Source organism: Thalassophryne amazonica, chromosome 2 (genome assembly GCF_902500255.1).
Source record: "Thalassophryne amazonica chromosome 2, fThaAma1.1, whole genome shotgun sequence".
Lineage (NCBI taxonomy): Eukaryota > Metazoa > Chordata > Actinopteri > Batrachoidiformes > Batrachoididae > Thalassophryne > Thalassophryne amazonica.
Window position 1 is genome coordinate 79394298 of NC_047104.1, and position 13986 is coordinate 79408283.

The 13986-nt window shown below is 43.4% G+C and overlaps 1 protein-coding gene across 1 annotated transcript in view; it reads left to right on the plus strand.

Moving 5' to 3' along the window:
- Positions 1-13986, plus strand: part of LOC117526335 (MAM domain-containing glycosylphosphatidylinositol anchor protein 1) — a 1010161-nt gene that overhangs the window by 970502 nt on the left and 25673 nt on the right. The window contains exon 17 of the mRNA XM_034188407.1: positions 7065-7173. Coding sequence (XP_034044298.1) covers positions 7065-7173 — 109 coding nt within the window. The remainder of the gene's footprint in view (positions 1-7064; positions 7174-13986) is intronic.

The window sequence follows — 13986 nt, forward strand, 5'->3', positions numbered from 1 at the left end:
TTTTAGATGAAAAACCATCTGCTTTTGGGATCTGATAAGGGGTTCCCAGCTCCATGAGGAATGCACTTTAAAGAGTCTTAAATCCTGTTAGTGGTGGGGGTTGATGACAGTTGGCTATCCTGTGCTGGACAGGATAGCCAACTGCCAAGCCAACTCATCACAGACCTTGAGCTGTGATGGGTTTTCTTCTGAAGACAATTTTTATGGCTTCTGCTTTATGTGAACTTAGTAGGTTGAATGGTGAATGTAGGCTTCCCGCTACAGTAGCCAATTGTAATTGTAAATTTGTTCGGTAACACTTGGATTGTGTCCTTTAAGTTGAAGATGGGAGTGGGAATAGTTGTGTTTTTTTTTGTGTGTTTTTTTTTCTTTTCACTTCTTTGTGACGACTGGATGATGTTACTTTTGGTTAAAGGGGTAGGCATTAAAAAGCTTTGCTTCTGCCTACACTGTTTCAGGCACACGGATGCATTGTCAATCCATTTTCTTTTTCATTGTCAATTCATTTTCTTTTTCAGTGTCAATCCATCTTCTTTTCATTGTAAGTTTGTTTGTTGTTGTTTTGGACTATGTGTGTGTGTGTGTTTGTGTGCTGAATAAATGCATTCATTCATTCATGCATTCATTCATTCATGCATTCATTCATTCAATAACAAAAATTGATAACACTAATACACATAGCCGGAATCGCGTCAGACTTATGAAATGGCGCACATCCGAAAAATGTTGGATTTCAGTTCCAAAACGTTCTGACAGCCATCTGTGGAAGTCAACACAGTTGGTGAAAAATCGGCCGGCAGCCCCAAGTGTGACACACATGTTCAAAACTCTCTGGGAGCCTTCGAGATGGGACACCTATCCATGTGTTAACAGCATTTGAAACGATCTGATCACGGTTGATTGAGCTCTGAAATCGATCGGTCACAGCAAAGCCTGCCGACATGTTGTGCCACGTTTGTCCACCTCCACTGGACCCCAGCCAAGGAGGGTGAAGGAAATGTTCTTATGTAATAACATGCATGAGGCACTGTGTGTACATCAGAAGCTCGGTGCAGTGCCACAATGCAGCTGAACGGGATGTCCCCGCTGTAATGCACGTATTCTTACACGTACACCTCCTAAGTCTGTAGCAGGTATGAAGTGGAAATGTTTGCCCAGCACATGATGACATAAATAAACATGTAACTCACCTCTGGTACCCTGCGTTCCACAGCGCAGACAGCTGGTGAAGTCCCTTTTACCCGGCTGCGCTGTGTGCTGGCAATGTTGATCAGCTGACAAAAGCATAATCCACCTCTGATTTAAATAAATCCCATGTGAAGTGCTGTCCCACAATGATAATCCAACTGCAGTTGTGTTAAGATGTGTATCAAGTGAAATGGCAACAAAAAAGATTTTAGAAAAAGAGAAAAAGAGAAAGTCCACTGGCTGCATCTGGAAGCTGCGCACATGTGGAAAGTTGGTGCACTGCCATCACAGTTTAGCAGCAGTTATGGAGTCCAGCCAGACGAATAAAAATTAGCAATGCAAGTATATACTGATCAAACACCTAAAGGGATTTTTCACCGGACTAACAGCAGATGATCACTGACAGCTGTCAGCCTGTTTGGGTCAGCCTGTTTGTTTCTGTTAGTGGGTGGTACAGCATTTCTGAACACATATACACGCAGCTGAGTGAAAATTTCGGCCACACCCTCACACACTGCTTTGTCACCTGTTCTATGCACGTACATGCGCACACTCTGTCATGTGAGACATACACTGATGAGAGGTCAGTTTAGTGCTGGGAATGTGAGGACAAGCGGAGACTTGATTGTGTGGTTGAGTGAGTGGATGAGTGACAGCTCCAGTGTCGATGACATCTGACAGCAGTCTGTGTCATCTGACTGTCTGACATATGTTTGGGCTGCGTCCTGCAGGTGTGCACGAGACAGTCCGGATGCGTTCGGACGACGGCAGGACACGTCTCTTTTCCTCCTGACTGTGTCTGATTATGGCAATATTTGCCATGTCGGAATGGCTCCTCCACATTCTTGCTATGTGTGACGGGAGCCTTAATGATTCAAGGTTTTTCAACATTTTGCCTATTTCCAGCTTTTAACACCAAAGGTCAATGTTTATCATATAAATTGGAAATAACAGAAATGATTTATTTATAAGATTGATCAATGTCTTAATGTAAATGTCACTCCAGTTTTGATCCATTAAATCCATTCTAAGATTTTCCGTAGTTTCCTGTTATTTTCCTTTTGAAATTTGTAGTGTTAATGCAGTCAATTTTTATCAACGAAAGAACTGAAAACTACAAAAACTGGCAAATGATCACTGATGTCACTAATGAGTCTTGGGGGGGGTATGTGCAACAGATAAATAATATGGGCTTTTTAATCTAGTTCAGAGACCACAGGTCTAGCAGAGGCAGATATATTAAAGAGTGTGATGGCACCGGGCAGGAACGATCTCCTGTACCATTCCCTTTGGCAGTGTAGCTGTGTGAGTCTGTTGCTGAAGGTGCTCTTAAGATGTCCAGTGCCTTATAAAGGGGTGGGAGGCATTGTCCTTAATTGCCAGCAGTTTAGCCAACATTCTGTCCTCAACCACATCCTCCAGGTTGGCAAAGTTGGAGCAAACAACACACCCTGCCTTTTTGAAGTGTATATTCAGTCTGTTGGCATCCTTTGCTGTGATGCCTGTGTCCAGCAAATGACAGCAAAGTACACTCAACAAAATATAAACGCAACACTTTTGGTTTTGCTCCCATTTTGTATGAGATGAACTCAAAGATCTAAAACTTTTTCCACATACACAATATCACCATTTCCCTCAAATATTGTTCACAAACCAGTCTAAATCTGTGATAGTGAGCACTTCTCCTTTGCTGAGATAATCCATCCCACCTCACAGGTGTGCCATATCAAGATGCCGATTAGACACCATGATTAGTGCACAGGTGTGCCTTAGACTGTCCACAATAAAAGGCCACTCTGAAAGGTGCAGGTTTGTTTTATTGGGGGGGATACCAGTCAGTATCTGGTGTGACCACCATTTGCCTCATGCAGTGCAACACATCTCCTTCGCAAAGTCCAAATCATTCCGCCATTTCCAGACAATGAATATCCGATGAGGGGGCGGAACCACTCCTTCCACAAGGCGTGCTCACAGGCGAATGACGTCACCGACAGGTGTGGAAAAACTCACGCATGCGCACGAGGGTTCAAGCTTGTCTGATGTAAAAACATATGAATCAAATCCATATAGATTAAAAAAAAAAGGTTCATTACTTTATTGACAGACCTCGGACAGAACCTTATGGCTTAGAACATCTTAAACTAAGAAGTTAGAAAAAAAAATCCACCTTTTGTTTAGTTGTCATGGAGACAGAAACTATCTATACAGACCAAAACTGTTTTGATTACCAGGCTGTAATCATGTTTATTTCTGCTCTAAAGTTGGACATTTTAACATGGACCCCTATGGGAAAGTGCTCTGTTTTGGAGCCAGCCTCAAGTGGCCAGTCAAGGAACTGCAAAACAATGAATTCCGCTTTGGGGCCAAAACTCAGGCTTACATGTTACTGCTTGAATTTGTCAAGCTCCACTTTTTGAACTTATAAATTGCTACCTCTCACTTCTAATGTATGTAAATCAAATGGTCTTTCAAAATCTAGATTTTTTTTATTATTATTGTTTTTTTACCTGTCTCAGATGAGAACGATGCAGTAAAATCACAGCTGAACCTCTCTTACCACTCTCTTGCAATAACCTGAGGATGATGTCTCTTCTTAAAGGGCTACTTGGAACAAATGGTAAAGATGAAGAGCAATTTTGGCTTCATGCAGTATTTCTGACAGCAATTTACACCCAACATGTGGAAATCACTTAACAATTCAAACAAGTCATTATTTGAAGGACTAAAAATCCCTCAGATGTGATTACAGAGCAACAAATAAGGCGAACGTGTTTAAATCTGAACATTACAAAGCAGCATAGTATGCACATAACAGCAACTGTGAGAGTTGTTTTTGTTGTTATTTCAGCGCAACAAGCTTTCTTTTGTTTATTTGCTTCCCCCTTCCTATTCCAGACAGAATACACTTGGTTTTTGATTAGCTGTGTGCAATGGGATTTTGGTGCCTTGTTACACCACAGTAATTAGGCTGTCAGTCAAACCCAGATGGCTGGTGGCTAAAACGGGGAAGTCGCTTGGAAAGTTTTCAGTCTCCTGTTCTGTTTTGTTGCAGTGGGTCCACATATGATCATGGGATGAGGATGCAATTTTTGCTTTTACATTAAATGAAATTAATACCTCTATATTGTTTAAGGATTCCTGTTTCTTCTGTTTTTGTTTCCTTTGCTTTCTTTGTAATATTATGTTTCTGTTATCTTAATAACAGTACCAACAACTTTTTTTCTAGCATGATATTCTGTTCTTTATGCTAATCAGCATCTTGATGGATTTTTTAGATTTTTTTTGTTGTTGTTTTTTTTACATTTCTTATACTCAGAGAAGTGAGACATCCACAGTTTCCACAGTTTTGATCAGTTTCTTAAAAAACAAACACAACCATCTTGATGAAACCTGTCAGTTATACATATACCAGCTCAGATAATGACCAAGACAGATACTGATAAAAATATGAATGTGCAGCTAACAAGATGCAGCTATGTTCTGAAAGGCAGAGAAAATTCACTGCTAAAATACAGCGGGAAAGATAGACTGTGCTATAAATAGACTGTGCTATAAACTAATGATTGATGCATGTCAATGAAAATAAGGAGCTCTTACAACTGAAGTATCCGCCTCCGAAAGTTGGCATTTAAGCAGAATTCATATGTCATCGATGATTTCATGAATGCCACCACGGACAGAATTTTAACCAATAAAAAAAAAAAATTTAAAAAAATCCCGCAGATTTCTTGCAGAATTGCTGTGACGTAGCATGGGCACAGAAAGCTGTTAACCCCCAAAATGTGAATCAGCTGCAAATCGTGAATTATCCGCAAACCATTAATTGCAACACATGAATACTGAAAAATATCTTCCAAAACATGAACGCAGGTCTTGCAAAACATGAATATCATTCATGATATACAACCCTAATTCCAATGATGTTGGGACATTGTGTAAAATATGAATTAAAAACAGAACACAATGATTTGCAAATCCTCTTCAACCTATATTAAATTGAATACACCGCAAAGACAAGATATTTAATGTTCAAACTGATAAACTTTATTGTTTTTGTGCAAATATTTGCTCATTTTGAAATGGATGCCTGCAACACGTTTCAAAAAAGTTGGGACAGTAGCAACAAAAGACTGGGAAAGTTGATGAATGCTCAAAGAACACCTGTTTCGGACATTCCACAGGTGACCAGGTTAATTGGAAACAGGTGAGTGTCCTGACTTGGTATAAACGGAGCATCCCCAAAAGGCTCAGCCAGTCACAAGCAAAGATGGGGTGAGGATCACCACTTTGTGAACAACTGCGTGAACGAATGGTCCAACAGTTTAAGAACAATGTTTCTCAACGTTCAATTGCAAGGAATTTAGGGATTCCATCATCTACAGTGCATAATATAATCAGAAGATTCAGAGAATCTGGAGAACTTTCTACACGTAAGCGGCAAGGTCGAAAATCAACACTGAATGCCCGTGACCTTTGTTCCCTCAGAGGGCACGGCATTAGCAACTGACATCATTGTGTAAAGGATCTTAGCACATGGGCTCAGAAACACTTCAAAAGCCATTGTCAGTGAACACAGTTCATTGTTACATCAACAAGTGCAAGTTAAAACTCTACAATGCAAAGCAAAAGTCATACATCAACAACATCCAGAAACGCCGCCGCCTTCTCTGGGCCGAGCTCATTTGAAATGGACAGACACAAAGTGTGCTGTGGTCTGATGAGTCCACATTTCAGATTGTTTTTGGAACTCATGGACGTTGTGTCCTCCAGGCAAAAGAGGAAAAAGACCACCCAGATTGTTACCAGCGCAAAGTTCAAAAGCCAGCATCTGTGATGGTATGGGGGTGTGATAGTGCCCATGACATGGGCAACTTACACATCTGTGATGGCACCATCAATGCTGAAAGGTACGTCCAGGTTTTGGAGCAACACATGCTGCCATCCTAGCAACATCTTTTTCAGGGACGTCCCTGCTTATTTCAACAAGACAATGCCAAGCAACATTCTGCACGTGTTACAACAGCGTGGCTTCGTAGTAAAAGAGTGCTGGTACTAGACTGGCCTGCCTGTAGTCCAGACCTGTCACCCACTGAAAATGTGTGGCGCATTATGAAGCGCAAAATATGACAACGGAGACCCCAGACTGTTGAACAACTGAAGTCGTACATCAAGCAAGAACGGGAAAGAATTCCACCTACAAAGCTTCAACGAGTGTCCTCAGTTCCCAAACGCGTATTCATTGTTGTTAGAAGGAAAGGTGATGTAACACACTGGTAAACATACCAGTCTCAGCTTTTTTGAAATGTGTTGCAGGCATCCATTTCAAAATTAGCAAATATTTGCACAAAAACAATGAAGTTTATCAGTTTGAACATTGAATATCTTGTCTTTATTGTGTATTCAATCAAATATAGGTAAAGAGGATTTGCAAATCATTGTATTCTGTTTTTATTTCCATTTTACATCATGTCCCAACTTTGTTGGAATTGGGGTGACTTACATACAGACAACTCACACATTCGTTATTAATAGTAATAACTGTTATTATTATCATGGGTATTGATACATGACTGTCCCAGAAATCAAAGCACTTAACAAAATCAACTCTAATAATAAAATAATAAATGGCAATAATTAAAAAAGTTCAGTTCAGCAATGCACAGCAATCTCAAATTAAAGAGCTGATAATAGATAATAATGGTGTGACTCATACTCCATTATGACATCTATGGGCATTTTTTAACGACTGAAACATCCACTCTATTAAATACAATAATTCTGCTATTATTGAGGTAGAACTCCTCAGTCTTCAAGTGAAGAAAGTATATATGTGGGTTTGTACTGAGACTATCTGTCTGTGTCATTGTTTTGCACAGATTGTGTTTGAAGGAATCCGAGGCTCAAGCTTTGAGGGCGATATTGCCATTGATGATGTGTCCATCACCAATGGGAAGTGCAAGCAGGAAAGTTCTGTAGCCAGCACAGGTAAGACAACAGCATTCTAAGCAAAGTGTGACATTTTGATGTTTTTGATTTTGTTTATTTGATTGCTTGTTTTTCTTTACACCTGCAGCCATTAGTAAATGTGAGTGTATTGTTTTGATCCTGTGTGTGTCTGTCTGTGTGTGAGCAAATTAGCTTGAAGAGTTTTAATTCAATTTAGACCAGGATGTTTGAGAGTGGACCTAGTTTAAAATTAATTTATTTTGAGGAGAAAAATCGTGAAGAGTTACATCCATCCATCTATTTTCTTCCGCTTATCCTTGGTCGGGTCGCGAAGGCAGCAGCTCAAGCAAAGCCGCCCAGACCTCCCGATCCCCACACACCTCCCCCAGCTCCTCCGGGGGAACCCCGAGGCGTTCCCAAGCCAGCTGAGAAACGTAGTCCCTCCAGCGTGATCTGGGTCTTCCCCGGGGCCTCCTCCCGATGGGACGTGCCCGGAACACCTCTCCAGCGAGGCGTCCAGGGAGCATCCGGAAAAGATGCCTGAGCCACCTCAGCTGGCTCCTTTCGACATGGAGGAGCAGCGGCTCAATTCCGAGCTCCTCCCGAGTGACAGAGCTCCTCACCCTATCTCTAAGGGAGCGCCCAGCCACCCTGCAGAGGAAACTCATCTTGGCCGATTGTACTCACGATCTTATTCTTTCGGTCATGAGCCAAATCTCATGACCATAGGTAAGGGTCGGAATGTAGATCGACCGGTAAATCGAGAGCTTTGCCCCCCGCTCAGCTCTCTCTTCACCACGACGGTCCGATACAGCGAAAGCATCACTGCAGACGCTGCACCGATCTGTCTATCGATCTCACGCTTACTTAAACTCCTCCACCTGAGGCAAGGACACCCCACCGGCCTGAAGAGGGCAAGGCACCTTTTTCCAGTCGAGAACCATGGCCTCGGATTTGGAGGTGCTGATCTTCATCCCGGACGCTTCACACTCGGCTGCAAACCACCCCAGTGCACACTGAAGGTACCTGGTTTGATGAAGCCAACAGGACCATATTGTCCGCAAACAGCAGAGATGAGATTCTGTGGTTCCCACACAAGACTCCCTCTACACCCTCGCTGTGCCTAGAAATTCTGTCTGTAAAGGTAATGAACAGAATCGGTGACAAAGGGCAGCCCTGGCAGAGGCCAACATGCACTGGAAACAGGTTTGACTTACTACCGGCAATGCGAACCAAGCTCTTGCTGCGGTCGTACAGGGACCAGATAGCCCTTAGCAAAGGACCCCGGACCCCGTACTCCCGGAGCACCCCCCACAGGGCGCCTCGAGAGACACGGTCAAATGCCTTCTCCAGATCCACAAAGCACATGTGGACTGGTTGGGCAAACTCCCATGAACCTTCGAGCACCCGATGGAGGTTGTAGAACTGGTCCAGTGTGCCGCGACCAGGACGAAAACCACACTGCTCCTCCTGAATCCGAGGTTTGACTATTGGTCAAATTCTCCTCTCCAGCACCCTAGAATAGACCTTACCGGGGAGGCTTAGGAGTGTGATCCCCCTGTAGTTGGAACACACTCTCCGGTCCCCCTTCTTAAACAGAGGGACCACCACCCCGGTCTGCCAATCCAGGGGTACTGTCCCCGACCGCCACGCGATGTTGCAGAGACGTGTCAACCAGGACAGTCCCACAACATCCAGAGACTTTAGGTACTCAGGACGGATTTTATCCACCCCAGAAGCCTTGTCACCAAGGAGCATTCTGACCACCTCAGTGACTTCGGCCTGGGTGATGGATGAGTCCGCCTCTGAGTCCCCAGTTTCTGCTTCCTCTTCGGAAGATGTGACGATGGGATTGAGGAGATCCTCGAAGTATTCCTTCCACTGCCCAACAACATCCCCAGTCAGGGTCAACAGCTCCCCACCCACACTATAGACAGTGTTGGCGGAAAGCTACTTCCTGCTACTACCTGCCAGCTGCCTCCAGGGTCCCACCTACCAACAAAGACAAGTAGGACTCCTTCTTCAGCTTGACGGCATCCCTTACTTCCGGCGTCCACCACCGGGTTCGGGGACGCACAGATCTTGTACAAACCAAAAAATAACCTTTTACCAAAAAATATACAGAAATTGTTCAGGGGTCGAGAGTGGGGATATCAATTAAAAAAAAAAACACCAACCAAAATTAACAAAATCCACATAAGACAGATTATGAATTTCATTTTGTGGGGTGAGACACAATATCGTCACAATATCATGAACCAATAGATTAAACTCTTAAACCCTAGAGTCCCAAAATTTGGGGACTTGCCCTGTTTGGAACATTTGAACACTCATAACTAACCAATGCTGACACCAACATGCACATATTATGCATCAAAATGTCAAGCGAAGTCTCCCCTATAAAAGTATCCACGTCAATCACATATCAACTAACACAGCTGAAACACCAAGCAAATAAAGACATAAATCAGAATTCATTTTTTTGGGGAAAAAAACTCATTTACTCCTACCAAGTATTATTTACTTTCAATATTTTGCATCCACAACATCCCCTAGGGCCTGTCTTTTAGCTGATCCAAACCTTTGCATTTTTGACCTTGTACAAGCTGAGAAAAATAAAATAATTATTTTGTGTCAGATTCTTTCTGTGAAAGCTCAGTTGTCCAGGTGGTTTCCATAGTAGAGAAGCTTGAATCTTCGACTGGACTAGGTTGCTTGATGCGAGGACGTTTCGCTTCTAATCGCAGAAGCTTCCTCAGCTAAATTTCTTGCTCTGGTAGTCTGACTTCTGTCTTGACTCTTGTAGAGGAGAATAACAGAAGCCAGCAAAAGCTGGAGTTTTACACCTAACCAGACCCCTCCTACCGAGAGGCAGACTGCTATTGGCTAGTGACTAACAATTTCTTTAATTAGCACCTATTGTGCTCTAGTTAGCCCCCTCTTAATGACAGGGCACCTGTCCCTCCATACAATGGGACTGGTGCCTCTCCTGACAATGTGAGTGACTCATTACCATGAACAAAAGACTGAAACTGCTTTGACCTGAGTAAACCATTGTAAACAGGGGCCAAAGCGTGTCTCAGACCCCCTCCCTGGTTAAGGCTAGGTTTCAACTGTTTCACATACAATGCTTCCTTCACTCCCCTCTCAAACCATTTCTGAGGTCCACCGGTGCCCTCTCTGCAGCCTTTTGTGCAACGGCTGCTTAGTCTCACCTATGTAGTGTATGGAGGGTGCTAACTAGAGCACACTAGTTGCTAATTAGAGCAATTGTTAGTCACTAGCCAATAGCAGTCTGCCTCTAGGAGGGGTCTGGTTAGGTTTAATACTCCAGCTTTTGCTGGCTTCTGTTATTCTTCTGTTGGGAAAGTGTAGGAACACGGACCCACAACAGGGGGCGCAAATGAACGGACAATGGAGTAAGTCAAAATAACAACGCTTTACTGTTGTGAATGTGCACAACGAATACAACCAATTACAGAAATGGACAAAAGTCAATACACAAAGGTGTCGTGTGGGCAGGCTCGAAGATAGGAGACGCCTCTCCAAGGTAAGACCGGAACCACACGGCTTCCTCCGCCACAGGACCCCGGGAATACTGGAGCCGCCAAGTCCCGAACTCCCAGGTGGCCACTGCCTCCGCGTGTCGGACCTGGTACTGCTGGCGAGGGAAAAAGAACAGTTAGATGGGGGCGCGTTTGCACCCAGAACTCCGAACGGCAGGAAAGGTACCTCCACCTCTCGTTGGAACAGTAAACCAATAACTTGCTCAGTCAAAACTGTGTACTCAGTAGGCTTTGATATGTTACCTCTCTGGTAGAAACGATATCTCGGCAATGAGGTGGAGATGCCGTCCTGCTGATATACCCCACTGATGATTGCCGTCAGCTGTCTCAGGTGATGGGTGACAGCTGTCACCGAGGCTGCTCCCGTGAGGCGGCGGCGCCCTCTGGTGCCTGGAGCCCGCACTCCAGGCAGGGCGCCCTCTGGTGATGGTGGGCCAGCAGTACCTCCTCTTCAGCGGCCCACACAACATTCTTCTGTACAAGAGTCAAGACAGAAGTCAGACTACCAGAGCAAGAAATTTAGCTGAGGAAGCTTCTGCAATTAGAAGCAAAACGTCCTCACGTCAAGCAACCCAGTCCAGTTGAAGATTCAAGCTTCTCTACTTTCCTGTTGGATTAATAGTTTTCTCTGCAATTTGGCCATTGAAAACCACTATAATCACTTTCTGAATCACGGAGGACTGCTCCAGCTTCAGCCGTTTGCATGCGTGAGCCTAACATTTTGCAGAAAGCATTTTGAGCCATCTAAAAAGGTAATTATTTGTCATGTTTACTTTGTCATGGCTTGATAAAACAGTTGTGTGTTCTTTCCTTCTTGTGTGCAGCTGTTAAAGTATGTTTATAACAGATTAAACATCTTGTTATAATTGTTCAGACGGGCTGCGCTGTTATGCGATCCGGTGACGTCACCACTCGCTCTGTTCACTTCATCTTTACTTCACTTGACGAGCTGCACATCGTGTTGGAGATTACATCACGCCACATAACACAACATTTATGCGTGAAAGATTTTTTGAACATTTCAAAATTTTCTGTGTGCAATAGCACGTACTGGCACCCCTTTCACGTCCTGTCTGCACCCGTTAAAGACGAGTTTACTCTCCAGCACGACACAGGTCATAGGTCATGCTACTTAGTGTGTGAATCAAAGTCATGCTCGTGTCAGGGGGGCCTTAACACTATCAAGCGATGTTTGATGCTTGAGCAAACAAGATACATCTGGTGAGAATCTGCCTGGCCTAATTCTTTTTATGCAAAGACGGACTACAAAGAAAACAACAGAGCCATGGAAACAAAATGAGAAAGTGAATTATTAACAACCTACTTTTACCTCCTCAACACCCCAGTGTGGGATAGATGTGTGTGTGTGTGTGTGTGTGTGTGTGTGTGTGTGTGTGTGTGTGTGTGTGTGTGTGTGTGTGTGTGTGTGTGTGTGTGTGTGTGCGTCTGCAGTCTCTCTGGCACACACACACACGCACGTAAAGATGCTAGCAGATAGAGTGAATAATAGATGAAGGTGTAAACAGGAAGAATAAAGCTCCTGAGCTCTGACTGCGTGTGAGCGTGTCCTGCAGATTTTGTGGAGGCAGACTCGTAAAGAGCAGGCAGATGGGTAATTAACAGGCAGTCATCTGAAAAGCCTTTGACGCTGTAAGAAGTACAGATTTTGTCACTGCAGAGTGGAAGTAAAATGAGCATTGGAATAAGCTTCAAAGCTGACTCTTTTCATTTAAAACAAATAAAAAACATGATTACAGCATTGTAAGTATTGAAAATCAGTTTTTTGTAAGCCCAGGTCTAAAATCAAATCAAATCAATTTCATTTATATAGCGCCAAATCACAACAAACAGTTGCCCCAAGGCGCTTCATATTGCAAGGCAAAGCCATACAATAATTACAGAAAAACCCCAACTGTCAAAACGACCCCCTTTGAGCAAGCACTTGGCGACAGTGGGAAGGAAAAACTCCCTTTTAACAGGAAGAAACCTCCAGCAGAACCAGGCTCAGGGAGGGGCAGTCTTCTGCTGGGACTGGTTGGGGCTGAGGGAGAGAACCAAGAAAAAGACATGCTGTGGAGGGGAGCAGAGATCAGTCACTAATGATTAAATGCAGAGTGGTGCATACAGAGCAAAAAGAGAAAGAAACACTCAGTGCATCATGGGAACCCCCCAGCAGTCTAAGTCTATAGCAGCATAACTAAGGGATGGTTCAGGGTCACCTGATCCAGCCCTAACTATAAGCTTTAGCAAAAAGGAAAGTTTTAAGCCTAATCTTAAAAGTAGAGAGAGTGTCTGTCTCCCTGATCCGAATTGGGAGCTGGTTCCACAGGAGAGGAGCCTGAAAGCTGAAGGCTCTGCCTCCCATTCTACTCTTACAAACCCTAGGAACTACAAGTAAGCCTGCAGTCTGAGAGCGAAGCGCTCTATTGGGGTGATATGGTACTATGAGGTCCCTAAGATAAAATGGGACCTAATTATTCAAAACCTTATAAGTAAGAAGAAGAATTTTAAATTCTATTCTAGAATTAACAGGAAGCCAATGAAGAGAGGCCAATATGGGTGAGATATGCTCTCTCCTTCTAGTCCCTGTCAGTACTCTAGCTGCAGCATTTTGAATTAACTGAAGTCTTTTCAGGGAACTTTTAGGACAACCTGATAATAATGAATTACAATAGTCCAGCCTAGAGGAAATAAATGCATGAATTAGTTTTTCAGCATCACTCTGAGACAAGACCTTTCTAATTTTAGAGATATTGCGCAAATGCAAAAAAGCAGTCCTACATATTTGTTTAATATGCGCATTGAATGACATATCCTGATCAAAAATGACTCCAAGATTTCTCACAGTATTACTAGAGGTCAGGGTAATGCCATCCAGAGTAAGGCTCTGGTTAGACACCATGTTTCTAAGATTTGTGGGGCCAAGTACAATAACTTCAGTTTTATCTGAGTTTAAAAGCAGGAAATTAGAGGTCATCCATGTCTTTATGTCTGTAAGACAATCCTGCAAAATATTTTACACTTGCCTTTTTATAAAGGTCATAAAAGTAGACGAAAACAATACGCCACCTGTCATTTGTTTGTGCTTTTCCTCGTTTTAGTAGTTGCCACCACATTTTCCAGAAGACAATATCTGCACTAATATAAGGCCCATATACGGACGGCCTCCCGATCCACCGTGAGGATCATGTAACTCATAGGGATGCAGCTCTGAGATGTGGACTGACCTGCAGAACCACATGGTGATGGTGCTGGCATGCTAGCTTGCCCTCAAGAGGACTAACTT